General features: G+C 39.0%; 2 protein-coding genes and 1 non-coding gene across 5 annotated transcripts in view; 1 reads left to right on the top strand and 2 right to left on the bottom strand.

Moving 5' to 3' along the window:
• Mrps27 (mitochondrial ribosomal protein S27) overlaps window positions 1–5,593 on the bottom strand; it is an 81,778-nt gene extending 76,185 nt beyond the window's left edge. The window contains exons 1-2 of the mRNA XM_020174674.2: window positions 5,437–5,593; window positions 52–129 (exon numbers count right to left, since the gene is read on the bottom strand). Coding sequence (XP_020030263.1) covers window positions 52–129; window positions 5,437–5,512 — 154 coding nt within the window. The 5' untranslated portion in view covers window positions 5,513–5,593. The remainder of the gene's footprint in view (window positions 1–51; window positions 130–5,436) is intronic.
• On the bottom strand, window positions 2,924–3,055 carry LOC141424493 (small nucleolar RNA SNORA36 family). The gene has a single exon (XR_012449407.1). It is a non-coding gene; the product is annotated as a small nucleolar RNA SNORA36 family (small nucleolar RNA).
• A 16-nt stretch (window positions 5,594–5,609) lies between the features above and the next one.
• Ptcd2 (pentatricopeptide repeat domain 2) overlaps window positions 5,610–27,372 on the top strand; it is a 48,939-nt gene continuing 27,176 nt past the window's right edge. Inside the window, exons 1-4 of one of the 3 annotated variants that reach the window (XM_020174673.2) lie at window positions 5,610–5,795; window positions 7,357–7,449; window positions 10,129–10,258; window positions 25,418–25,535. In XM_020174673.2, the coding sequence (XP_020030262.2) occupies window positions 5,633–5,795; window positions 7,357–7,449; window positions 10,129–10,258; window positions 25,418–25,535 (504 nt within the window). In that variant the 5' untranslated portion in view covers window positions 5,610–5,632. The remainder of the gene's footprint in view (window positions 5,796–7,356; window positions 7,450–10,128; window positions 10,259–25,417; window positions 25,536–27,372) is intronic. The other 2 variants (XM_020174672.2, XM_074077325.1) reach the window with 2 other exon arrangements.

The raw sequence follows: 27,372 nt of genomic DNA, 5'->3' as shown, positions 1-27,372 counted from the left end.
TTTGGAGGGACTGCACATGACACACAGACACACTACAGACGGGCACCTTACCAAGGTGACAAGGCTCTGTTTCTCTTGCTTCCCATTTGCGGCTGTCTACATATGCTGCAGAAAGCAGGCATCTTCTTCCTGAGGAAAAAGACAATCATCTCAACAGGCGCAGCTTGCAACAATTTCACTTTACATACCTTTTTTACTAAACATTATCTTTGGCACATTTTCAACCACTAGATAATGTATTTTTAGAATTCCAATATGCTATTGCAACCAATACTGCATAGTTCATAATTCAGTTCACAACAAAATGTTTTCAACTTCTGACAAGGAGGAGATGCAGAAAACCTAAAATTTTTTACAAATAATTTTATGAGTAAAAATGCTGGTAATTTTTTCCTATAACTTTAGGGTTAGGAGTCATTTATTGTCACTAAATTATAGCCCAAGTGAGCCTCAAACCTCCTTTTTAGAACTGTTGCTTAACTCATTAATGAATGTGTTATAATTACTATCACTAAAAATATTTCCATCTGACTTGGATCAGCATATTGACCCTCTATTGCGCATAAAGCGAAGAGAAGTATCTTACCCAGTGACACGGCACATCAGGAGTAGAAAAGAGAAAGTCAAAAAACCAAATGTGAGGTGACACAAAAGATGGCATGGCTTGATTCCCAGCACCTTGCACAGTGCCTGGCATAGGCGGTGCTTAATAAACAGGAACTCAAGGAACACGAGAAAGAACACATGGCAGTTTTATCAGAACTAAAAGCTTCTGTGCTTCAAAGGACACTCTCAGAAAAGTGAAAGAATAACCCACAATATGGGAAAATTTTTTTGCAAATTACTTGTCTGATAAGAGGCTTGAATTGAGAGCATATAATCACTCTCACAACTCAGAAATTTAAAAGATAACCCAACTGAAAGATGGGTGAAGGACCTGGACATGTCTCAAAGGAAAAATACACACAACAGCCACCTTTCAATGGGCCCAGGATCCCCCACCAATACCAAATTCCTCAAACACTCAAATCCTTTATATAAAATGAAGTCATATTTGCATATAACTTTAGCATATCCCCCCCATTTAAAAAATTATCTCTGCATTAATTATAATACTTAATGCAATGTAAATGCTACGTAAATAGTTTTTTTCTATATTGTTTAGGAAATAATGAATATGAAACAATGAAACCCGTTGAAGATATTTTAAAGAAGGGAGAAGAGGGAGAATAACAGAGGGGATGAACCAAATAGGGTATAATGTATGCATATGTGGAAATGTCACAACGAAAACCCCTGTATTCCTATTATGTACTAATAAAAATTAAAAAAAAAAAAGACTGAGCGCATGTTCAGTGCAGAGGCAATTAAAAAAATATTTTCAATTTTGGTTGGTTGATATCCATGGATGCACAACAACTAAATATGGGGGGGAGTGAGTGTGTTTGTGTGTATACAAATACATGCGCACACAAATAGTCAACAGCACGAGGAAAAATGCGTCACATCATTTGCCATTTGCCAGGCCGTAACACTTCATGCCCACTCTTGTGACTATGATGAAGAAGCAGACAAGGAAGATGCAGAGAAACTAGAACCCTATAAACTGCTGGTATGCAACTGCTTTGGGAGATTTTGGCTGTTCCTCAAAATGTTAACATGGAGTTACCATCTGACCTAGCAATTCTACTCCTAGGTATACAAAAGAAAAATGAAAACTTGCATCCACACAAAATTGTACACAAATGTTCATAGCAGTATTATTAATAACAGATAAAAAGTAAAGTAATTCAAATATCTGTCACTTGGTGATTGGGAATTAAGATATGGTATATCCTTACATTGGAATGTTATTCAGAAACTTAAAAAATGAAGAAACCTTGAAAACATTATGCTAAGTGAAAAAGATGCCAGTCTCAAAAGACCACATATTTCATTTATATGAAATACCAGAATAGGCAAATCCAGAGACAGAAAGTAGGTTATTGGTTGCCTAACATGGGATTTCTTTTCTGAATGATAAAAATATCCTAAAGGAAAAGGAGGAGGAGGAACTCTAGCATTAACAAAAAAAAAAAAAAAAAAAAAGTCCTTTTATATTTTAGAAAAGACAATATTTAGATTATTGTCAAGAGTTTTGCACTGGGACATAATGGTAGGGAAAAACAGGATTCTCAGAATGTCCTTAGTGTGCAGTTGTTCAAGTTCATCACATGAACTGAAAAGAAAATAAATTAGGGGTAATAAATTTATAAGGGATAAATCCATAATCTTTACATATACATGCACCTTTTTCTGTTTGCTTTTAAAAAAAGTAATAAGTAATTATTCTCCATTTCTATTGAAGGCATAATGAAGGAAATACAAAAAAATTTAAATTTCTCAAATAGAAATTTTCCTAATAGAAACTAATGAAAAACATAGGTATGGGTTGCCAAGCATGGTAGGCAAAATAATGAGCCCCCGCCTCCAAAGATGTCCATTCCCCTGAATCTGTAAGTACATTAGATTATATGGCAGAAGGGAATTAAGATTGCTTAACAGCTGATCTTAAAATAGGAGTGCATCCTGGATGATCCAGGTAGGGCCAATGTAATCATAAGGGTCTTTAAATGGGGGACAGAAGAGTCTGGTGGTCAGGGTGATGTGAAGACTGATGGAGAAATGACCCAAGGACTGTGAGTGGTCTCTAGAATATGGAAAAAACAAAGAAATGGCTTCTCCGCTAAAGAAGATCTCCCCAGAAGGGAGCACATTCCTTCTGAGATCGTGATTTCAACAGTGTCACACTTTTGACCCATAGATTTGTAATAAATATGTGTTACTTTAAACCACCAAATTTGTATTAATTTGCTACAGCAGCAATAGGAACCTAACATACTAAGAAAGACATTCCATGTTTTGTAAGGTTTTTTTGTTTTTTGTTTGTAGGCTGGGGATTAAATGAATAGAAATACATTTTCTATCCAATCATTTTCCCCAGCCAGTTTTGATGTTCCAAAGTTAAATTAACAGAGCAGGGAAGATATCCTGAACTGAACTCAACACTTTGGATGTTAAGTCTTTTAAAGCAAGATGTCTATCTTTCTGAGATTCTTTATAAATGACATCAGAGTTCTTTCCATCCCTGAATGTTAACTGTATATTATCTATATATGTTATAACCAAAGAACTTCTACATCTGCTTTTTAAGTAATGGTGTCAAGAACAGTTCTCAGACCACACTAGAACTAGCAAAGGGATAGGTCAATTTCAGCCTTGCAGGTTTTGGTTTCTGAGTCTATTCATTCAATCCCACTCTGAATGTACCATCCAAGAGTATATACAAACTTTTCTTGAACCTCTTACCCTCAGATAGTATTGCTTAGAGTAACAATATTCTCTAAATAATTATACAGTACAAAAGAAATGTTTTTGTTTTCTCTATTTAATTCTGAAACCCTTTCAAGGACCAGAATTTCAAAGTTTGATGAAAACTGATTAGCTCTATTCATATCTCTTATAGGTTTTTGATGACCTTTAAAAAATGTCTCCTTTTTTTTTTTCTTCTATTTAGAAGGAAGCACTGTGATTGTGGAAACATAAGCTTCAGAGTAACATAGTAACTCTGATCCTTGCCTTGCTAATAGTAAACGCTAGGAAAAATTAGAGGAATTACACAGTATTTCTGAGCCTCTTTCTTCATATACAGAATGGGAAAATAATGCCTATCTTAGTATAAGTTTAAGTAAGTGAACATATTAATGCCTTAATGTCTGCTATATAATGGTACCCAGTAAGTTTTTTCCTCTTTAAGTCACTTTTATGAGTCTATCTCAGCTAATTTTCCTTCATTTTCTTTATTATTTTAATTGCACACCTCTAGTCTATTTTAAGAACACATAGAAGCATCAAAGTGTTCCAAATATTGATTTGCCATGAATTTGTACAAAGTATTCTTCCTCTCTTCTGTAGGGGGTCAAATGTTTCAATGACTATGTGTCACACTACTTATCAGCATTCCCAAGTCCTGAGTGGTCAGTGTTGTACTATTCGATGTACTTACATCCCCTCCCCAACAGCCTCCAGTTACTGACTTTAAGAAGACTCCTTTCATCTATAATCGAATCCAGTGTTTGTTCAATATAACTTTCTGCAGTGATGACCCTATATGGGTCTACTGAGCACTTAAAATAGAACTAGTGTCACTAAGGAACTGAATTTTTAACTTAAATTTAAATAGCAATGCGTGCTAGCAACTATCATATTGGAATGACACAGGTGTAACTTACCAGAAATTCACCAGTTCCAACTAAAACCAAAATACTAACTGGAAATTCTCTGGAGTCAGCCTAATTTCCAATCCCTTGTTATAATGGTTGTTCCCAAACATTTTGAGCAAACATGCTACTTTCCCTGATCTACTGTCCAGGGCCTTATTTAGACTGAGACACATTTAACTAGTAACCATAATTAAACATGCTCAGAGTAGCCACTACAGGTAATTCTTACTTAAATGCCAAATATTGTGCATACCAATTTGTCAAATGTATGGCACTAAGTGGTGAATTACCTAGTAAAAATGTTTAATTTTCAGAAAACATCCAGTGGCCAACTATGAGGTTTCACACGTATACTCCAATGGCTGCTCCTGAAGAAGTGAGAGCAAGAATGTGCGTATTGCTTTTTTAATAGACGCTAAATAAGAGGTTGGTAAAAAAAGAGAAGAGAAGAGGCATTGGGACATTGAGTGTGATTCCTACATCTTAATCATACCTATGAGGACTATGAAGCTGAAATCATTGCAAACTTAGCTTTTGTAAATACTTTAAAACCTTTTTCCAACTTAGTGGATCGTTAGATCAGTAAGGAAGGTCTGAATCGGGTGCAATTCAACTCAGATATCCAAGTGTTCTACCATTTGTTACCCGCACGTGGAAAACTACAGCAAAACAAGGTCAATCAAGACTTGTGACCAAGGTCATCAGGTAAAGTGAGGTTACTACTGAAAAATTCTTCCACGAAACGAAGACCAGGGGTCCGAAGGGTCAAGTATGACGTGGCGGGGAAAACATTTACCTACCGCCCCTACAAAGAAACACCAGAAGGGAGAAAACTGTCACAAGCCCCGGGGGGCGAATATATTCGGGTCTTTCATGGTCAGCAACAACCATCCTAACACAAAAACCCAACAAGTTATATGCAAAAACCCTAATGCCATAAGCTTCCTCTGCTCTTCACATCTTTGGACGGGCATATACTATAACTTTAGGGAGGGAGATGGGTTAGAGACCTTATGTCCCCTATCAGTGCTAACAAACACCCTAAATGGCTTCTCTAGCAATCAGGTCCCAGAAACATTTACTCTCTTGTTGAAAGCCCATCGCCTCCTTCTTTCAATGAGTAGAACAACAGGGAGCCTAATGACGCAGCCCTTCCAAGGCAGCAGCCACCAACCTGCCGGGGAACAGTGAGGAGGCAAGCCGATCCTCCCAGCCAGCAGCATCCCGCGCCGCACCATGGGGGCCGCCATCTTGGAGCGTACCAAGAGAAATGCCGGGTCGGGGGGTGAGGACAGAGGAAGGGGCGGGACCCTCCCTCCCTGAGCTCCGGAAGTGGACGAATCCAGTTGGGCGCTCCGGGCTGTGGGCCGATGCTGCGTTTTCCCTCCCTGGCGCACGCAGTTGGTGCGGTCCGCGAAAATATGGCTGCTGCCTTTCGGGCTTTGGAACGAGTTTGGCTGCAGGCGCCACGAACTTCGGAGTGTCCCGGGGTGGCAAGCACAGTCTCTGCCTGCTGCCGCTGCCCTCTCGGAGGTATCCGCGGCCTCCGGCCGTGGAAGGAGGGGAGGGATGGGAGAGAAGGGAGTGCTAGACCCCAGCCGGCATTTCTGGAGCAGTCGTTCACTTGCCCGTGTCCGCTAGTTGTACCCGGGTGCAACACCCGCCCTGGAGTCGTGACCATCCCCGACCTGGGGTCTGGACTTTGGGGCTACAGTGGGCCTTCGCAAGGGTCGACTTTGCTATGCCGGAGCAAGCCTCCTGCTTTGGGTTTCCTTTTCTGCGGGTTCGGACTTCCCAAGGTTGGAGTCCCAGTTTAAAAAACCTTGAGCAGGTTTCCTCATTCTCAGAATTATTCCGTAACATCTTTATGGAAATGATTAAACTCGAGAATGCTAGTGAGTAGTAACAAAAATATTTAATATTATTCAACTGCATTTTATGTGTTAATTACTTCCATACACGCAGTGGGAGAGGTACTGTTCTTCATTTACAGAGAGGAAAATGGACAAGGTCAAGTCATTTACCCAACGTCACAAGCAACTGACTTAGAGGCATGATTTGAACTTAGCCAGCAGTAGATAACTGTACTTAACCACATCACTGGACTGCCTTTTCATAAATAAATAGCAGTTACTATTATTGCAGTGATGGGAGGTTGAACTCAGGGCTTTATGCATGCCAGGCAAACATTTTACCACTGAGTTATGGCCTGTTCTATAAATAGCATTATTTATTGATACCTTGTTATTGTACAAGGAGGGAGGGGGTGGGAGCAGGGGGGAGAAATGACCCAAGCCTTCACGCAGAACTCTTGACTGTTGGTGCATGGGTTTTTTTTTTTTTTGTCTGAACTGGGGTTTGAACTCAGGGCTTCCCGTTTGCTAGCCAGGGGCTCTACCAGTTAAGCCACAATTTCAGCCCTAGTGCATGATTCTTTGGCCAAATTTAGGCTACCCTACCTCATTCACAGCCAAGGATCCTGAAGAAAGGATAACACTTCTCAGATTTACTAAGCTGTGATCAGGGGTTTCTGATTTATCTTAAGGATACCAAGTCCAGATCTGAAAGGCCACAACCCCTTCATTTTATAAATGACAAAATTGAGACTTCCACTGGTCACACTGTAGCTCTTGCCACTGTACTACTTGCTTCTCCCTAGATAAAACAAATGTAGATATGCTTGTTGTGCATTTAAATGAAAGCTATTAAGATTTTTGTTTTTGTTGCTGCTTATGTGCCCTTGGTACTGCTTAACAAGATAGCAAATGTCTATTCTTCAGATTCCAGCTTCCTCTTAAGCAGTCCTCACTCATCAGAGTTAACCAATAGCTCCTTTCACAGCTTTTTGCTTAGGATTTGCATTCTCTGATAGTTTGGCCATTTTTTCCTATCAGGATTACTATTGTATTTGTATCCATTTGTTGGATCATATATCATAGATGTAGATAAGATCTGTATAATCTATATAATAGATAGACCTATATAGTCATCTGTATAATAGACGAAGATTAGAGGCAACCACACTCTACTCCTGTTATTGGCTAAGTATAAAATTGTCAAAATGATTTTACTTTTTTCCTTTCTCTGATTTTAGCTAAAAGATATCTACTTACAGATAATGTCATGAAATTAAAAGAATTTCAACATTTGAAGATGGCCGTTGCATATAATCTTTCTGGTACCAAAGGTAATAATCTATTTTCTTAATTTCTTCATCCACCTGTCATTTGAATTTCCTGTGTTTTTGGCCCCATTCAGTGACCTTCTGCTCACAGAAAAAATTGAGGACATTCATTCTTAGTTTCCTAGTCTATCCTTAGCAGTCACCTTTCATCTCACACTCTACTACCACAAAGTCTACAGCTCCCCTCTGACCCCTTCTCCCAGGATTCCAGAAGTGCTAAAACTAGTGGATACATTTGAAAATTTTGTTGTGAAAAACTAAAAACATCAAACACAAATATCCTAGGCTCCATTCCCTTTCAGCATCTGAGAAATCTTAGTGCATTTCTCCCCTCCCTCCTACATAGAGTTCTTCCTAGTGCTTCAAGTTTCTTTTTAATCACTTCCAGGACTTACTTCTTTTTTAGTAACTCATGTTTGTCCCTGTTGACTTTTTCACTTATAGGCCCAGCTCTCCTTCCTCAATGCCAGGTGTTTGTGAGTACCTGCTTCATACTTTTTGCCTCCACTTCTTCTCAGTTTGTTCCTCCAGAAGTCAGCCTTGCCTCTCTCTGCTGATCATACTGCTATGGAATGTACCTGTGGGATACAAAGATAAGCCTTAGGAGTGTGGGAGAATGTATTTATCTGAAGTTTAGTACACTCAATGTAGAATTCACTTTAGTCTTTTCTCTTTTACACCAAGTATTTTTGAGCAATGTGAGGTTTGCAGTCAAGGTCCTGTGTCATTTCTACTTGTTATTTCCAACTGTCATGATCCTTAGAAAGCTGCTACAGTTCATATGTTCTGAAAGGTAATTAATCTAAAGTCATTGCCAATCTGCTTCATTGTCAGGCTGATATTAATAGAGTCCTGTCTACATTTCACCATTTTAAGAACCCACAATGGCATTCTGTTGTATATCACATTATGTAGATGCCACTGGCTTCTTAACTTTTCCTTAATGACTTCTTTTCTGGAGTTGTGATTTCCTGTTCGTCTAGCTACAGCTCTTCCTGCACCACCTTTTACCCCTAGTTTTAGCATGGGAATGAGTTCCTTACCTTGAATGTCCCCTCCTCAATTTCTCCAACCCTCTTCAGCCTTGTCTTCCCACCAGTATCCCTTCACTTTCACCAAACTACTCTTGAGTTATAATAGGTGTCATTGACAGGACTTCTCTGTCCTATTGTTTTTGCATCATTCACATGTCACTTCCTCCATCATTATTTTCAGATAGCTCTGTATAAAAATGGCTTGTATTCCTAGACAGCATTTAAGCTCTTTGTGAGTAGGAACCACAATTACCCTTTGTTGAGAGACACATATCTCTGCTATGAATATCTGATAAGCACTTTAAATGTTGAATGATTTGTTTTAAAATACAATTTTTATCTTTTGACATTTTGAATTCATAAGGTTTATTCAGAAGGATTAAGAGATACATGAGGCAGAATCATCTCTTTAAATCATTTAATTTTCTTTTAAATTAGAAGTTGTTTTGAAATTTTTAATAGACTTAAAATAAAGTCCACAATGTTACTGGCAGTTACCACATGGTAGGCCCTGTGCAAAGTGCTTTCCATACATCTCACCTCACTCATGAGGTAGCTATCAATATCCTCACTTTACACGTGAGGAATTTATCACATATAGTGGTGTCCTCCAGAGCACGCAACTGGCAGAGCCTAGATTTCAGCCCAGGTCCTTCCATCTCTAAAGCCTTTTACCTGTAAATGGTTCTCCAGATAAAGATTGAAAGGCCCACTGTGTTTATCACAAACCTCATGGGCCTTTTCTTATAAACTTAGAGCAGTCTGTGCTCTGCTGCTAGTTCTTGTGTCTTTATATTTTGCCACTCCATCCAGCAGCATTTTTTCAAAGCTCTGAGCCTTGGAGATCCTGTAGACATTTCTTGGCAACTTCTGATATGAAAACAGCCCTGCCTCCTGGAAAACAGATGCTTACTTGGTTCTTGCCTTGCATCTCACTCCATGTTCTGGTGAGAATACAGCCCCTTCCTAATGCCAGGAAACATTGTTTGCTTTTGATTTTTATCTCCATGGTGCATCAGCTACAAAGACTATGGACAAAGACTGCAATGACTTTAAAATGATTTGGTCACTAAAGAGCATTTGCTGCTATTCAGAGGACTGTTTCTGTTTTTAGCCCTCTACCCATTACATATTACTGTGGCATGCATTCTGACGACTAGTAAAGAGAGACTAAGAGAGTTAAAGAGAGGTAAAGTTGCATGAAATGGAAGAAACGTGAACTGTTCCTGAACCATGTGGGTCAACCATTGTGATAAATCAGCCTTCAGTTCACATTTTACTTTTAGTTTTCCTGCTTGGTGTCCTGCCAATTAATGGTTTGGGTACCTGATTATATTGCCTTCTTGTGAGTCACCTATAGATTGACTTATTTGGGCTAAGCTTCTGGGACATTAGTTCTCAAACTTTAGTATACCTAAGGATCGCCCAAGGGATGCAAATGCCTTTTCTTATGCTCTTCCCTCCAGAAATTGTGTTTTTGAAAGAGGCCTGGACACGTGTCTCCTATGACACAGATGTTGTGCTTTGGGAACCATCTTCTGGTACTCAGTGCTGTAAAGGAATCGGCCAATGATTGGAGGGGGGTGGGGGGCGGAACCTGTATGCCCGAGAGCCTGTGTGATAGCGACCATTCTATGCTTTCTTCCAGAAACCTATTTTAGAAACTTGGAAGAGAAGTTGACCCAGAACAAACTCATCTTGAAGGAGGAGTTGAAAACATTGCTTCATTTGTGTCAGTTCCGGGACGATGTGGAGCTGGCTAAAAATGTCATTTATAGGTGAGGTGTTTCCTTAAAATTCTGCCAGCTTTATCTCTTCTTACTCTGTTCTTTTCCCAGAGCAGTCTCATCTACTTCCTAGATTTTAGCTATAAGCTCTGCACTGATGACTTCTAAATGTCTCATTCAAATGCCTGTCTTACACTCCAGACATTTATATTTATTCGTTGAGCCAGTACTTATTGAGCTCTCACTACAGGCCAGAAGCTGAGGATAGAAGAACATATAATTGATAAACAAGGAAATCATCAGCCTGTTCACTCACTTTACTTAGGGATCCCCTAGGTTTTCAACATACATAGATTGATTCCTCTCACATAGGCAAACAGTCATCAGTCAACGTAGGACAGATATTTTGGGCCTCTTTCCCCTAATATAATTTGCCTCTTTTCCCTGATAAGATATGAAATCCTATTGTTTTCCCTCTCCCTAGTATCAATTTCTTAGTTCAGTCCTCAGTATATTTCCCTTAGATCACTTCAGTGGATTCCTAATTATTCTCCTTTCTCCTTTATACCTGTTAACACCTTTCTGAGCCATTTTCAGAATCTCCCATGTCAGAGAGAAGGTGCTAGAGGGTCCCAGAAGGCTTCACTTGAACGTCTGATGCCTCAGCACTCCATTGCCTCACCACTCATTAGCCTAGCTTGAACTGTGCTAGCCCATAGCACAGGTAAGAGCTGTCAGGCTTTTGAGAGCTGCCCACAAATGGCCAAGCAAGTTACCTGGCCATACCAAAGTCAAGGATGGGGAGAAATGGATACCACCTCTGGATGGACGGAACAGCATACAAATATAGGAATGGAAGGAACTTATAGTAGCTGTCTTTGGGATCCATCTACTGATATTTAAAAATTGTTTTATACACAAAGATTTTGTGACTTTTATATTACTCTAATTATGGCATTTTTTTCTAAATTGATGTAGCGTTAATGTTTTTCTTGTTCATATATTTAGGAATTACATACTAATGACAACACAATATTAACATTCCATTAACATTAGGTATTTTAATTAACTCTGCTCCTGCTGTTAGAAACCTGAATTGTTTCCAATTTTTCACCAATAGAGCCTTCATGAGCAACTCTACATAAAACGTACTTGTTTCTGTTTTGGGGTCAAAGGGTATATTAATCAGCTTTTTCATCATTATCAAAATACCTGAGATAGACTACTTACAAAGAAAAGAGATTTATTAGCTCACAGTTTTGGAGGTTCTAAGGCATGATACGTAACATTGGCTCATTTCTTGGCTGTATCACATTGTGGTGGATGGCAGTGGTGGGAACCAGTGATCACATGTCTCTTATCTAGTAGGAGGCTAGAGAACTGGGTAGGATCAGGCTCCGGCTTTCATAAGAACTCTGTCTTGAGAACACAGTAGGGGAGAAGGGTCACATAAGAACCTCCTTGATCCCTCTGAATAGCAGCAACCTGGGTTGACCTAAGGACCTCCCATTAGGCTCCATTTCTTTTTTTTTTTTTTTTTTTTTTTTTTTTTTTTTTTTTTTTCATTTTTCTTTTATTATTCATATGTGCATACAAGGCTTGGTTCATTTCTTCCCCCTGCCCCCACCCCCTCCCTTACCACCCACTCCACTCCCTCCCGCTCCCCCCCTCAATACCCAGCAGAAACTATTTTGCCCTTATCTCTAATTTTGTTGTAGAGAGAGTATAAGCAATAATAGGAAGGAACAAGGGGTTTTGCTGGTTGAGATAAGGATAGCTATACAGGGCATTGACTCACATTGATTTCCTGTGCGTGGGTGTTACCTTCTAGGTTAATTCTTTTTGATCTAACCTTTTCTCTAGTTCCTGGTCCCCTTTTCCTATTGGCCTCAGTTGCTTTAAGGTATCTGCTTTAGTTTCTCTGCGTTAAGGGCAACAAATGCTAGCTAGTTTTTTAGGTGTCTTACCTATCCTCACCCCTCCCTTGTGTGCTCTCGCTTTTATCATGTGCTCATAGTCCAATCCCCTTGTTGTGTTTGCCCTTGATCTAATGTCCACATATGAGGGAGAACATACGATTTTTGGTCTTTTGAGCCAGGCTAACCTCACTCAGAATGATGTTCTCCAATTCCATCCATTTACCAGCGAATGATAACATTTCGTTCTTCTTCATGGCTGCATAAAATTCCATTGTGTATAGATACCACATTTTCTTAATCCATTCGTCAGTGCTGGGACATCTTGGCTGTTTCCATAACTTGGCTATTGTGAATAGTGCCGCAATAAACATGGATGTGCAGGTGCCTCTGGAGTAACAGTCTTTTGGGTATATCCCCAAGAGTGGTATTGCTGGATCAAATGGTAGATCGATGTCCAGCTTTTTAAGTAGCCTCCAAATTTTTTTCCAGAGTGGTTGTACTAGTCTACATTCCCACCAACAGTGTAAAAGGCTTCCTTTTTCCCCGCATCCTCGCCAACACCTGTTGTTGGTGGTGTTGCTGATGATGGCTATTCTAACAGGGGTGAGGTGGAATCTTAGTGTGGTTTTAATTTGCATTTCCTTTATTGCTAGAGATGGTGAGCATTTTTTCATGTGTTTTCTGGCCATTTGAATTTCTTCTTTTGAGAAAGTTCTGTTTAGTTCACATGCCCATTTCTTTATTGGTTCATTAGTTTTGGGAGAATTTAGTTTTTTAAGTTCCCTGTATATTCTGGTTATCAGTCCTTTGTCTGATGTATAATTGGCAAATATTTTCTCCCACTCTGTGGGTGTTCTCTTCAGTTTAGAGACCATTTCTTTTGATGAACAGAAGCTTTTTAGTTTTATGAGGTCCCATTTATCTATGCTATCTCTTAGTTGCTGTGCTGCTGGGGTTTCATTGAGAAAGTTCTTACCTATACCTACTAACTCCAGAGTATTTCCTACTCTTTCTTGTATCAACTTAAGAGTTTGGGGTCTGATATTAAGATCCTTGATCCATTTTGAGTTAATCTTGGTATAGGGTGATATACATGGATCTAGTTTCAGTTTTTTGCAGACTGCTAACCAGTTTTCCCAGCAGTTTTTGTTGAAGAGGCTGCTATTTCTCCATCGTACATTTTTAGCTCCTTTGTCAAAGATAAGTTGCTCATAGTTGTGTGGCTTCATATCTGGATCCTCTATTCTGTTCCACTGGTCTTCATGTCTGTTTTTGTGCCAGTACCATGCTGTTTTTATTGTTATTGCTTTGTAATATAGTTTGAAGTCAGGTATTGTGATACCTCCTGCATTGTTCTTTTGACTGAGTATTGCCTTGGCTATTCGTGGCCTCTTGTGTTTCCATATAAATTTCACAGTAGATTTTTCAATCTCTTTAATGAATGTCATTGGAATTTTGATGGGAATTGCATTAAACATGTAGATTACTTTGGGGAGTATCGACATTTTTACTATGTTGATTCTACCAATCCATGAGCATGGGAGATCTCTCCACTTTCTATAGTCTTCCTCAATCTCTTTCTTCAGAAGTGTATAGTTTTCCTTGTAGAGGTCTTTCACATCTTTTGTTAGGTTTACACCTAGGTATTTGATTTTTTTTGAGGCTATTGTAAATGGAATTGTTTTCATACATTCTTTTTCCGTTTGCTCATTGTTAGTGTATAGAAATGCTAATGATTTTTCTATGTTGATTTTATATCCTGCTACTTTGCTATAGCTATTGATGATGTCTAGAAGCTTCTGAGTAGAGTTTTTTGGGTCTTTAAGGTATAGGATCATGTCGTCTGCAAATAGGGATATTTTGACAGTTTCTTTACCTATTTGTATTCCTTTTATTCCTTCTTCTTGCCTAATTGCTCTGGCTAGGAATTCCAGTACTATGTTGAATAGGAGTGGAGATAGTGGGCATCCTTGTCTGGTTCCTGATTTTAGAGGGAACGGTTTTAATTTTTCTCCGTTAAGTATAATGCTGGCTGTAGGTTTGTCATATATAGCTTTTATAATGTTGAGGAACTTTCCTTCTATTCCTAGTTTTCTTAGAGCTTTTATCATGAAATGATGTTGGATCTTATCAAAGGCTTTTTCTGCGTCTATTGAGATGATCAAGTGGTTTTTGTCTTTGCTTCTGTTAATGTGGTTTATTACGTTTATTGATTTTCGTATGTTGAACCACCCCTGCATCCCTGGAATGAAGCCTACCTGGTCGTGGTGGATAATCTTTTTGATGTGTTGCTGAATTCGGTTTGCCATTATTTTGTTGAGGATTTTTGCATCAATGTTCATTAAGGAGATTGGCCTATAGTTCTCCTTTTTGGAGGTGTCTTTGCCTGGTTTTGGGATAAGTGTAATACTGGCTTCATAAAATGTGTTTGGCAGTTTTCCTTCCCTTTCTATTTCATGGAACAGTTTAAGGAGGGTTGGTATCAGTTCTTCTTTAAAGGTCTGATAGAATTCAGCAGAGAATCCATCAGGTCCTGGACTTTTCTTTTTGGGGAGACTCTTGATTGCTGCTTCAATTTCATTTTGTGTTATAGGTCTATTCAGGTGATTAATTTCCTCTTGGTTCAGTTTTGGATGATCATATGTATCTAGAAATCTGTCCATTTCTTTTAGATTTTCAAATTTATTTGAATATAGGTTCTCAAAGTAGTCTCTGATGATTTCCTGGATTTCCATGGTGTTTGTTGTTATCTCCCCTTTTGCATTCCTGGTTCTATTAATTTGGGTTTTTTCTCTCCTCATTTTAGTCAGGTTTGCCAGGGGTCTATCGATCTTGTTTATTTTTTCAAAGAACCAACTTTTTGTTTCATTAATTCTTTGTATGGTTTTTTTGGTTTCTATTTCGTTGATTTCAGCTCTTATTTTTATTATTTCTCTCCTTCTATTTGTTTTGGGATTTGCTTGTTCTTGTTTTTCTAGGAGTTTGAGATGTATCATTAGGTCATTGATTTGGGATCTTTCAATCTTTTTAATATATGCACTCATGGCTATAAACTTTCCTCTCAAGACTGCCTTAGCTGTGTCCCATAGGTTCCGGTAGGTTGTGTTTTCATTTTCATTGACTTCTAGGAACTTTTTAATTTCCTCTTTTATTGCATCGATGATCCATTCTTCATTAAGTAATGAGTTATTTAGTTTCCAGCTGTTTGCATGTTTTTTGTCTTTACTTTTGTTGTTGAGTTCTACTTTTACTGCATTGTGGTCAGATAGTATGCACGGTATTATTTCTATTTTCTTATATTTGCTGAGGCTTGCTTTGTGCCCTAGGATATGATCTATTTTGGAGAAGGTTCCATGGGCTGCTGAGAAGAATGTATATTGTGTAGAGGTTGGATGAAATGTTCTATAGACATCTACTAGGTCCACTTGATCTATTGCATATTTTAGATCTTGGATTTCTTTATTGAGTTTTTGTTTGGATGACCTATCTATTGATGATAATGGAGTGTTAAAGTCTCCCACAACCACTGTGTTGGCGTTTATATATGCTTTTAGGTCTTTTAGGGTATGTTTGATGAAATTGGGTGCGTTGACATTGGGTGCGTACAGATTGATGATTATTATTTCCTTTTGGTCTATTTCCCCTTTTATTAGTATGGAATGTCCTTCTTTGTCTCGTTTGATCAATGTAGGTTTGAAGTCTACTTTGTCAGAGATAAGTATTGCTACTCCTGCTTGTTTTCGGGGGCCATTAGCTTGGTAAATCTTCTTCCAGCCTTTCATCCTAAGCATATGCTTATTTCTGTCGGTGAGATGAGTCTCCTGTAAGCAACAAATTGTTGGATCTTCTTTTTTAATCCATTTTGTCAAACGGTGTCTTTTGATGGGTGAATTAAGTCCATTGACATTAAGTGTTAGTACTGATAGGTATGTGGTGATTCCTGCCATTTAGTTATCTTAGTTGTTTGAAGGTTTGATTGTGTGTACCTAACTTGATGTTACTCTCTACTGTCTTGCTTTTTCTTATCCTGTGGTTTGGTGCTGCCTGCCTTTTCATGGTTGAGTTGGGTGTCACTTTCTGTGTGCAGGATCCCTTGCAGAAACTTTTGTAATGGTGGCTTTGTGGTCACATATTGTTTTAGTTTCTGCTTATCATGGAAGACTTTTATTGCTCCATCTATTTTGAATGATAGCTTTGCTGGGTAGAGTATCCTGGGGTTGAAGTTATTTTCATTCAGTGCCCGGAAGATCTCACCCCACGCTCTTCTTGCTTTTAATGTTTCTGTTGAGAAGTCTGCTGTGATTTTGATGGGTTTACCTTTGTATGTTACTTGTTTTTTCTCTCTTGCAGCCTTCAATATTCTTTCCTTAGTTTCTGAACTTGTTGTTTTAATGATGATATGTCGTGGAGTAGTTCTATTTTGATCTGGTCTGTTTGGTGTCCTGGAGGCCTCTTGCATTTGTATGGGAATATCTTTCTCTAGATTTGGGAAATTTTCCATTATTATTTTGTTGAATATATTACGCATTCCCTTCGCTTGCACCTCTTCTCCTTCTTCGATGCCCATGATTCTCAAGTTTGGTCTTTTGATGGAGTCGGTGAGTTCTTGCATTTTCTTTTCACAGGTCTTGAGTTGTTTAATTAATAGTTCTTCGGTTTTTCCTTTAATTACCATTTCATCTTCAAGTTCTGAGATTCTGTCTTCTGTTTGTTCTATTCTGCTGGATTGGCTTTCCGTTTTGTTTTGCAGTTCTGTTTCGTTCTTTTTTCTGAGGTTTTCCATATCCTGGCTGTTTTCTTCTTTATTGTTGTCTATTTTTGTCCTGAGTTCATTTATCCATTTATTCATTGTGTTCTCTCTTTCACTTTGGTGTTTATACAGTGCTTCTATGGTTTCCTTTATTTCTTCTTTTGCTTTTTCAAATTCTCTATTTTTATTGTCTTGGAATTTCTTGAGTGTCTCCTGTACATTTTGGTTGACCCTATCCAGTATCATCTCTATAAAATTCTCATTGAGTACTTGTAGTATGTCTTCTTTTAAATTATTCTTGTAGGCTTCATTGGGTCCTTTGGCATAGTTTATCTTCATTTTGTTGGAGTCTGGCTCTGAGTTTCTGTTCTCTTCATTCCCCTCTGGTTCCTGTACTAATTTTTTGCTGTGGGGAAACTGGTTTCCTTGTTTTTTCTGTCTTCCTGTCATTGTCCTTGGTGTTGTTACTGTCCCTGTACTGTGTGTAATTAAGTATTTTCTAGCTTGTAATAATAACAATGGTAATATTGAGAACGGAAGAGTGAGCTGAGATGGAAAGCAAGAAGTTAAAGAAAAGGGGAAAACAAATATACAGACAAGAGGGAGAAAGCAGAACAAGGTATCAGACAAGAGAGTTTCAAAGGTATAAACAGGGAGTGTTAGTGTACTAATCGACAGTAAGCTGAACAGACAATAGAGAGACAGAGAGAGGATTGAAAATCAAAGATAAAAAAATAAAAAATAAGTATATGAAAGTAATATCTATTTATAAAAAATGAATTAAAATAAAATGGAAAATAGGAAATTAAAAAAAAAAAAACCAAAAAACTTCCAAGTTTATATGCAATGCAATTTCAGTCTTAATAATTTGGATGTCCGTCTTAATCTCCAGTCCTGGAGTTGGTGCCTCAGATGTTGTTCTGTAGTTGTCTCATCAAAGGGGATGCATAAAGTAGAACAAAACTACACTCACACACACACAGAAGAAAAAATAAAAAAAAAGCCCCACCAAGTGTCCCCAGTTCAAATGCAATAGTTTCAGTAAGTTTTTCGGCTTGCAGGTGTAATTCGGTTGTTCTCTCATCAAAGGTAGGGAGAAAAAGAAAAAAAAGCGTCTGGAGGCAGTTCTGAGAGTGGTATCTGCAACTGTGGTTTGCCTGCCTGCTGCTCTCAGCCTGTAGCTGGCGGCGTTATTTATGCAGATCTCTGGGGTGAGCTTAGCACTCACCTGGTCCCACAGGCTTTGTTTGCTCAGAGTTCTCCTGTGCGGGGGAGGGGGGCCTCTGCTACAGGCTTTTCCCTTTCCAAGCACTGGGAAAGGCGACACTGCCCCGCGTTGTCAGGCCTGCGTGTTTATTTACAGTTCACGTGGGAAGTGGGTCTTCCCTCCTCTCACAAGCTTCCCTGCTCCTGGTTGCTGGCGCGCCCCGCTCCCGCCAGAGCCTCTCCGGCCCGCCCGGCTCATTTATTTACAGTCCCGGGAAGGAGTCCCTTCCCCCAATCTTCAGCGCTCAGGGCGCCCCACCCTCTTTCCAGCGTGTCTTAACTGTTCTTATTGCTTAGTACTCAGTTTCTCTTTTTTTCCCTGGTGGAGGTCAGTCTGTCCAGGGGGCTATGGTGCTCTGGCCCAGGCTTGTCTGTGGGGGAACCGCGGTACCACGAAGCTCACCTGGTCCGCGTCTTCCCAAGCCGTATGGGCGCCGGCCACTGGCGGCCCGGGGGCCTCCTCGGTTCTCCGTTTAACGTGAAGTGGAGATTCTCTGCGCCGGCTGGAGATGTGGAGGAGTCAAAGTTATGCCTTTTCTCGGTGATTATGCCTGTAAAGTGTGTCTCCAGCGTCTCTCCAAGATTTCACTGTAGGAGGCTCGCTTTCTGCTTCCTACCTCTAGCTGCCATCTTGGAATTCCCTCTAGGCTCCATTTCTTAAAGATTGCACATCACTTCCCAATATAGCTACATTGGGGACCAAACTTGCAACACATTGACCCTTAGTAAACAAACCAAATTCAAACCATAACAAAGGATGTGAACTTTTTAAAACCTGTAAATAGAAACTTTCAGATTGTTTTCCAAAAGGGTGGTGCTAGTTTAGCGTCACACTGTATCAAAAAACCTTATTTTCTATTTCAGTGTCAAAATGTTACATCATGGGCTGGTGGAGTGGCTCAAGTGCTAAGAGTGCCTGCCTAGCAAGCAGGAGGCCCTAAGTTCAAACTCAAGGGGCCACCAAAAAAAAAAAAAAATCAAAATCGTTTGAGACCCTTTAGTTGGTTTTCTTCTCACTTCTGTTTTTACTACCAAAAGCTAACAGATGTTTAAAGAGTAGCAGAACACTATAATTCCAAATACTTTTTCCACTCTTACTTTTATTATAAACAAAGCATGACTCATAATTCTTTATTGATGCTAGTAACCCCTAAGCATTGTTGCTGTTCTTTCTCTCCACTTGTGGACAACTGGACACTTGGGAAGCTGGATACATTTCAGGGCCTAACTGATCTGTTCACTGTCTTCCTGAAGCTGGCAACTCACAGCTGGGGAAGGAGCTCATGAGCAGAAATGGAAGTTGGTTTTTGAACCACAAATGAGAAGCAACTTAATCCCCTTATAATCATGACCAAATGCTGTCATTTGATTCATGGAGTGATTTTAGGTCATCTTTCTTGAATGGTTCTTGTGAGGAGGTAGTTCGTTATCTCACTGACCTTCTAGCACTTTCATTGGCATGAATTTCATTTTGAATGTGAATGTCAAATCAGGAAAATTTTTTTTCTTTATGTTTTAAATCTGACATATTTCTTTTTTTTTTTAATTATATTTTTATTATTCATATGTGCATACAATGCTTGGGTCATTTCTCCCCCCTGCCCCCACCCCCTCCCCTACCACCCACCCTGCCCCTCCCTTCACTCTCCCCCCTACCCCCTCGATACCCAGCAGAAACTATTTTGCCCTTATCTCTAATTTTGTTGAAGAGAGAGTATAAGCAATAATAGGAAGGAACAAGGGTTTTTGCTAGTTGAGATAAAGATAGCTATACAGGGAGTTGACTCACACTAATTTCCTGTGCATTTGTGTTACCTTCTAGGTTAATTCTTCTTGATCTAACCTTTTCTCTAGTTCCTGGTCCCCTTCTCCTATTGGCCTCAGTTGCTTTAAGGTATCTGCTTTAGTTTCTCTGCGTTGAGGGCAACAAATGCTAGCTAACTTTTTAGGTGTCTTACCTATCCTCACCCCTCCCTTGTGTGCTCTCGCTTTTATCATGTGCTCATAGTCCAATCCCCTTGTTGTGTTTGCCCTTGATCTAATGTCCGCATATGAGGGAGAACATACGATTTTTGGTCTTTTGGGCCAGGCTAACCTCACTCAGAATGATGTTCTCCAGTTCCATCCATTTACCTGCGAACAATAACATTTCGTTCTTCTTCATGGCTACATAAAATTCCATTGTGTATAGATATCACATTTTCTTGATGCATTTGTCAGTAGTGGGGCATCTTGGCTGTTTCCATAACTTTGCTATTGTGAATAGTGCCGCAATAAACATGGGTGTGCAGGTGCCTCTGGAGTAACCTGTGTCACAGTCTTTTGGGTATATCCCCAAGAGTGGTATTGCCGGATCATATGGTAGATCAATGTTTAGCTTTTTAAGTAGCCTCCAAATTTTTTTCCAGTGGTTGTACTAGTCTACATTCCCACCAACAGTGTAAGAGGGTTCCTTCCCCCCCCCACCCCCGCATCCTTGCCAACACCTGTTGTTGGTGGTGTTGCTGATGATGGCTATTCTGACAGGGGTGAGGTGGAATCTTAGTGTGGTTTTAATTTGCATTTCCTTTATTGCTAGAGATGGTGAGCATTTTTTCATGTGTTTTTTGGCCATTTGAATTTCTTTTGAGAAAGTTCTGTTTAGTTCACTTGCCCATTTCTTTATTGGTTCATTAGTTTTGGGAGAATTTAGTTTTTTAAGTTCCCTGTATATTCTGGTTATCAGTCCTTTGTCTGATGTGTAGCTGACAAATATTTTCTCCCACTCTGTAGGTGTTATCTTCAGTTTAGAGACCATTTCTTTTGTTGAGCAGAAGCTTTTTACTTATATGAAGTCCCATTTATCTATGCTATCTCTTAGTTGCTGTGCTGCTGGGGTTCCATTGAGAAAGTTCTTACCTATACCTACTAATTCCAGAGTATTTCCTACTCTTTCCTATATCAACTTTAGAGTTTGTGGTCTGATATTAAGATCCTTGATCCATTTTGAGTTAATATTGGTATAGAGTAATGTACATGGATCTAGTTTCAGTTTTTTGCAGACTGCTAACCAGTTTTCCCAGCAGTTTTTGTTGAAGAGGCTGCTTTTTCTCCATCATATATTTTTAGCGCCTTTGTCAAAGACAAGTTGGTTATAGTTGTGTGGCTTCATATCTGGGTCCTCTGTTCTGTTCCACTGGTCTTCATGTCTGTTTTTGTTCCAGTACCATGCTGTTTTTATTGTTATTGCTTTGTAGTATAGTTTGAAGTCAGATATCATGATACCTCCAGCATTGTTCTTTTGACTGAGTATTGCCTTGGCTATTTGTGGCCTCTTGTGTTTCCATATAAATTTAATGGTAGATTTTTCAATCTCTTTAATGAATGTCATTGGGATTTTTATGGGAATTGCATTAAACATGTAGATTACTTTTGTGAGTATAGACATTTTTACTATGTTGATTATGCCAATCCTTCTCCACTTTCTATAGTCTTCCCCAATCTCTTTCTTCAGAAGTTTATAGTTTTCCTTGTAGAGGTCATTTACATCCTTTGTTAGGTTTACACCTAGGTATTTGATTTTTTTTTTTTTGAGGCTATTGTAAATGGAATTGTTTTCATATATTCTTTCTCAGTTTGTTCACTATTAGTGTATAGAAATGCTAATGATTTTTCTATGTTGATTTTATATCCTGCTACCTTGCTATAGCTATAGCTATTGATGGTGTCTAGGAGAAGTGGAGATGCTCTGGGCAGGCTGGAGGTGTGGAGTGGTCAAAGTTTTGCCTCTCTCGGTGGTTTTGCCTGTAAGGTGTATCTCCAGCCTCTCTCCAAGATTTTACTTTAGGAGGCACGCTTTCTGCTTCCTCCCTCTAGCCGCCATCTTGGAATCCCTGACACATTTCTTATGAGACTGTTTACTAAAATATGTTGATAGATTTTTTTTTTTCATTTTTCTTTTATTATTCATATGTGCATACAAGGCTTGGTTCATTTCTCCCCCCTGCCCCCACCCCCTCCCTTACCACCCACTCCGCCCCCTCCTGCTCCTCCCCCTCAATACCCAGCAGAAACTATTTTGCCCTTATCTCTAATTTTGTTGTAGAGAGAGTATAAGCAATAATAGGAAGGAACAAGGGTTTTTGCTGGTTGAGATAAGGATAGCTATACAGGGCATTGACTCACATTGATTTCCTGTGCGTGGGTGTTACCTTCTAGGTTAATTCTTTTTGATCTAACCTTTTCTCTAGTACCTGTTCCCCTTTTCCTATTGGCCTCAGTTGCTTTAAGGTATCTGCTTTAGTTTCTCTGCGTTAAGGGCAACAAATGCTAGCTAGTTTTTTAGGTGTCTTACCTATCCTCACCCCTCCCTTGTGTGCTCTCGCTTTTATCATGTGCTCATAGTCCAATCCCCTTGTTGTGTTTGCCCTTGATCTAATGTCCACATATGAGGGAGAACATACGATTTTTGGTCTTTTGAGCCAGGCTAACCTCACTCAGAATGATGTTCTCCAATTCCATCCATTTACCAGCGAATGATAACATTTCGTTCTTCATGGCTGCATAAAATTCCATTGTGTATAGATACCACATTTTCTTAATCCATTCGTCAGTGGTGGGGCATCTTGGCTGTTTCCATAACTTGGCTATTGTGAATAGTGCCGCAATAAACATGGATGTGCAGGTGCCTCTGGAGTAACAGTCTTTTGGGTATATCCCCAAGAGTGGTATTGCTGGATCAAATGGTAGATCGATGTCCAGCTTTTTAAGTAGCCTCCAAATTTTTTTCCAGAGTGGTTGTACTAGTCTACATTCCCACCAACATGTTGATAGATTTTAAAGCTGTTTAAGAACTATCATACAGAAGAATTGCTATGTACCAGGCAAGTCCTGTCTCATTTGAGTCTGACAAAAATCCTGAATTTTCTTTCCATTTTACAGATAAGGAAACTGAGATACCTCATGGCTAATTAATTTGCTCATAGTTACACAGCTTATAAGTAAAAGAGATGGAATTTGAACCATCATTTTAGAATCAGAATCTAAGATGTCCATCATTGTACTTTGTCTTTTAATAATTTAATTCATAAGTGTATATAATTGTAACTTCTGTAATTAGATTGTGAAATGTAATTCTGTATAAGTACACATAACCATTGTATTTTGCAGTATATATGTTTACAATAGACCGGGTATAATGCCACTCCAGTTTCCTCAGTTCTTTCAGCAGAAGGTAGAAAGTGTTTTGTAAAGTCAGGTTTTATCTCCTAGTCAAGTCATTCACATGAAAATTTGATTTACGTGTAATTAGGAAGTTCTCCTTTGATTAGTAGATTGTCCTGTTAATGTCTTCAGTAGAAGGATTGGTTATTAAAAATGAATTTATTACGGGTGTGTGGTTATTAAAAATAAATTTATTACACCTGCAATCCTGTAATCCCAGCACTTCCAGGCCACCCTAAGCAACATGAGATCCTTTCTTAAAAGAAGACAAAGACTGAGGGTGTAGCTCAGTGATAGAACACTTGCCTAGCATGTGCAAGGCCCTGAGTTTGATCCCCAGCATGACAAAAAGAAACAAAGGAAGTAAATTTATGCTTGTAATTTATTGTTCTGCAGTTCCAAATGGCAGACCGACTGCTTGAAGAAATCTCAAGCTACTTGTAAAATGTCACTGTCCTTGAAATTAGCCTTTTTTTAAGGTTTGCAGTTTCTTTTCTTTTTTTTTTTTTTGGTGGGACTGGGGTTTAAACTCAGGGCTTCACACTTGCAAAGCAGGCTCTCATAAGCACGAGTACTGCTGCTTGAGCCATTCCTGTCCATTTTGTTCTGGTTATTTTGGAGATAGTGTCTCTCAAACTATGTGCCCAGGCTAACCTTGAACTGTGATCCTCCTGATCTTCACCTCCCAAGCAGCTAGGATTACAGGCATGTCCTGCTAGCACCCAGGTGACTTAAAATTTCAAAAGTGCATTTAATTTGTTTAGCTAGTTGACCATAGCTCACATGTACCTTTGCCTGAGCTTAGAAGAACAGAGATTGCTATAAATTATAAAATGTGTCTGTTGGATTGATCTACCATATGATCCAGCAATACCACTCTTGGGGATATACCCAAAAGAATGTGACACAGGTTACTCCAGAGGCACCTGCACACCCATGTTTATTGCAGCAGTATTCACAATAGCCAAGTTATAGAAATAGCCAAGATGCCCCACCACTGACGAATGCATCAAGAAAATGTGCTGTTTATACACAATGGAATTTTATGCAGCTGTGAAGAAGAACGAAATGTTAGTATTTGCAGGTAAATAGATGGAATTGGAGAACATCATTCTGAGTGAGGTTAGCCTGGCCCAAAAGACCAAAAATTGTGTATGTTCTCCCTCATATGTGGATATTAGATCAAAGGCAAACACAACAAGGAGATTGGACTTTGATCACATGATAAAGCAAGAGCACACAAGGAAGGGGTGAGGATAGGTAAGACACCTCAAAAATTAGCTAGCATTTGTTGCCCTCAACACAGAGAAACTAAAGCAGATACTTTAAAGCAACTGAGGCCAATAGGAGAAGGGGACCAGGAACTAGAGAAAAGGTTAGTTCGAGAAGAATTACCTTAGAAGGTAACACACATGCACAGAAAATCAATGTGAGTCAACTCCCTGTATAGCTATCCTTATCTCAAGTAGCAAAAACCCTTGTTCCTTCCTATTATTGCTTATACTCTCTCTTCAACAAAATCAGAGATGAGGGCAAAATAGTTTCTGCTGGGTAGCAAGGGGTAAGGGGGAGTGGGGAGGGGCAGGGAGAATAGGGGAGAAATGACCCAAACGTATGCACATATGAAAAAAAAAAAAAAAGTGTCTGTTGGTTGTCTGCTATCCTATATGGGCTTGAAGTGAGCCTCAAGGAGCTTCAGCCAGCTCCTTTCCTTTGTTTTCCTTAGGTGAGGCCTATATTGAAGAAACCCGTGATGTTCCCTAACATATGTTTATACTCAATCCTAGCTAGTTGCTTAATTTAGAGCATGATTACAATGTATGTTTTTCCTTTTTTTATTTCACAGGGTATGTTGGCCTCTGAGAAACCTGTTTGTTTGTTTGTTTGTTTAAATGCCTGGTGTACTATACTCCCAGATTTCTCTTGTCTTATTCATATTTCCACTTCCCTTTCAGACTGAGAGAACTTCATTTTTCATTGTGTCCCTAACACCTAGCAGAGTGCATGGAATGGTCTGTCTGTCCTTTTTGCTGTGCCCAACCTTTTGGCTCATTGAATCATTTTGATTGCCAGGTACCATGCAGAGAACAGAAATGTCACTGTGGGGGAATTTAAGTTTGGACCAGTTTTCATGAGGCTGTGTTACGAGTTGGATCTTGAGGAATCTGCAATGGAGCTCATCAAAGATCAGGTTATTGTTCCCTGATTTCCTTCCCAGCCTGTGTGATTTCCTCATGGGGTATTTTTGGTGCTCTTGAAAAGACATCTTTTCAATACACATAATTCCTGGGCTAGAATTTCAGGGGAAGGCCACTGGGCTGAATAAATGATTTCTTCTCTGTACTTTTAAAGTGTCCTTGGAATCAGTTCATGTGAAACTTGTATGTCTTGTACAGAGTCATAAAATGGTAGATACTGATGCCATGGTGTCTAGCTGTGTGTTGTGTTGACTTGGGACATAAACCCTCTTTAGAGGAGGTTGGTTTAAGACAGGCTGCCATTTTACAGTTGCTGTCCTGTCCTGCACCTGTGCTCTCTCTCGTTTTTGTATTTTTATTTGTAATCGACAACCACATTTGTAAAGTACTTGCTCATTTTCAAAATGCTTTTGTGTAGTCTGTTTTTCTTTTCCTAAAAAAAGAAAAAATTGTTTTTGCAATTACTTATTGAATATTTATTATGTCCACAGCATTGTGTGTAAGCTCTTTCCACATTTAATTTGTTTTCCACAATGACCCTGATAAGGTAACATGACTTCCATTTTACAGAGGAGGAAAGTAGGGACCCATGGTCAGAAACACTGGTTAAATTTTGGAGCTGGTGTTGGCCACCATGAACATGATAGTATATTTGGAATCTCTGTAGCAAACTAATTTATCTTCCTTTTACTCTTTTTCATATAAAGTGTTCTGGGACTGTTGGTGTGGCCCAAGCCATTAGACCACCTGCCTTGCAAGCATGAGGCCCTGAGTTCAGACCCTAGTGCTACCACAAAAAAAAAAAAAAAAAGAATAAAGTGTTCTTTTCATGGTGGAACTATTATCACTTGGCCTTTTTCTTTCTCTTTTTTTTGTGGTATTGAATTTGAAATCAGGGCTTTGCTCTTGCCGGGCACCCCCACTAGGGTCATCAACCTTTTTCTTTTTTTAAACAGGGCCTAACTATGTAGCCAAAGCCAGCTTTAATCTCAAAAGATCCTCCTGCCTTAGCCTCCCAAGCATTGGTATTACAGGCGTGTGTCACCACACCCAGCATTAGTAGAAGTAGACTCAAAATAGTGATAATATCATCTTATTTTTTCTTAAAAACAGAAAAAAATATGCACATAATTACATACATTTATGTACACATTAAAAATCTGGAAACTAAACTGCATGTCTTCAGGATTTAAATAATTAAAAATTCTGTTTTGGGGCCGGAGAGTGGATATGGCTCAAGTGGTTGAGCACCTGCCTGGAAAACACAAGGCCCTGAGTTCAAAGCCCAGTACTGCAAAAAAAGGAAAAAACAATTCTTTTTTTTACTTTACCCAGGTTTGTATTGTTTGACTAATTTTATTTATTTATTTATTTATTTATTTATTTATTTATTTATTTATCTATTTATTGGTTATACTAGGGTTTGAGCTGAGGGCCTCAGTTTTAAAGTTGTAATTAAAGGAAAACAAAAGTTTCATTGTAATGTCAGACCCACAAGTATGACAATAAAAAAAAACATGAAAAAAATGGAAGTAAAGCTTTTTTTAACGTACTTATGTATGAACAACTTAGGTGTACGTAGGTTTCCGGAAAAGTAGAAGAGTGAGGGTAAGGCCTCATTGTGTGTCTGCCAGTGCATCTCTCTTGAGAGTCTTCTCTCACCACCTTCCTTCTTCTCCTCTCTTTATTCTGCTTCATTGTACTTCAGCCCTTAGCTGTGTCTGAAATTACAGGGTTTTTTCACTTGTTGTCTCCTTCACTAGAATATACACTCTACGAGATTATAAACCCAACTAAAATTGAGGGCAGATTGTATTGTCTTATTTATCA

Source organism: Castor canadensis, chromosome 6, assembly GCF_047511655.1.
Source record: "Castor canadensis chromosome 6, mCasCan1.hap1v2, whole genome shotgun sequence".
NCBI classification, from domain to species: Eukaryota; Metazoa; Chordata; class Mammalia; order Rodentia; family Castoridae; genus Castor; species Castor canadensis.
Note: the sequence above shows the minus strand (reverse complement) of the source record. Positions and strands in the feature narration are given on the sequence as shown.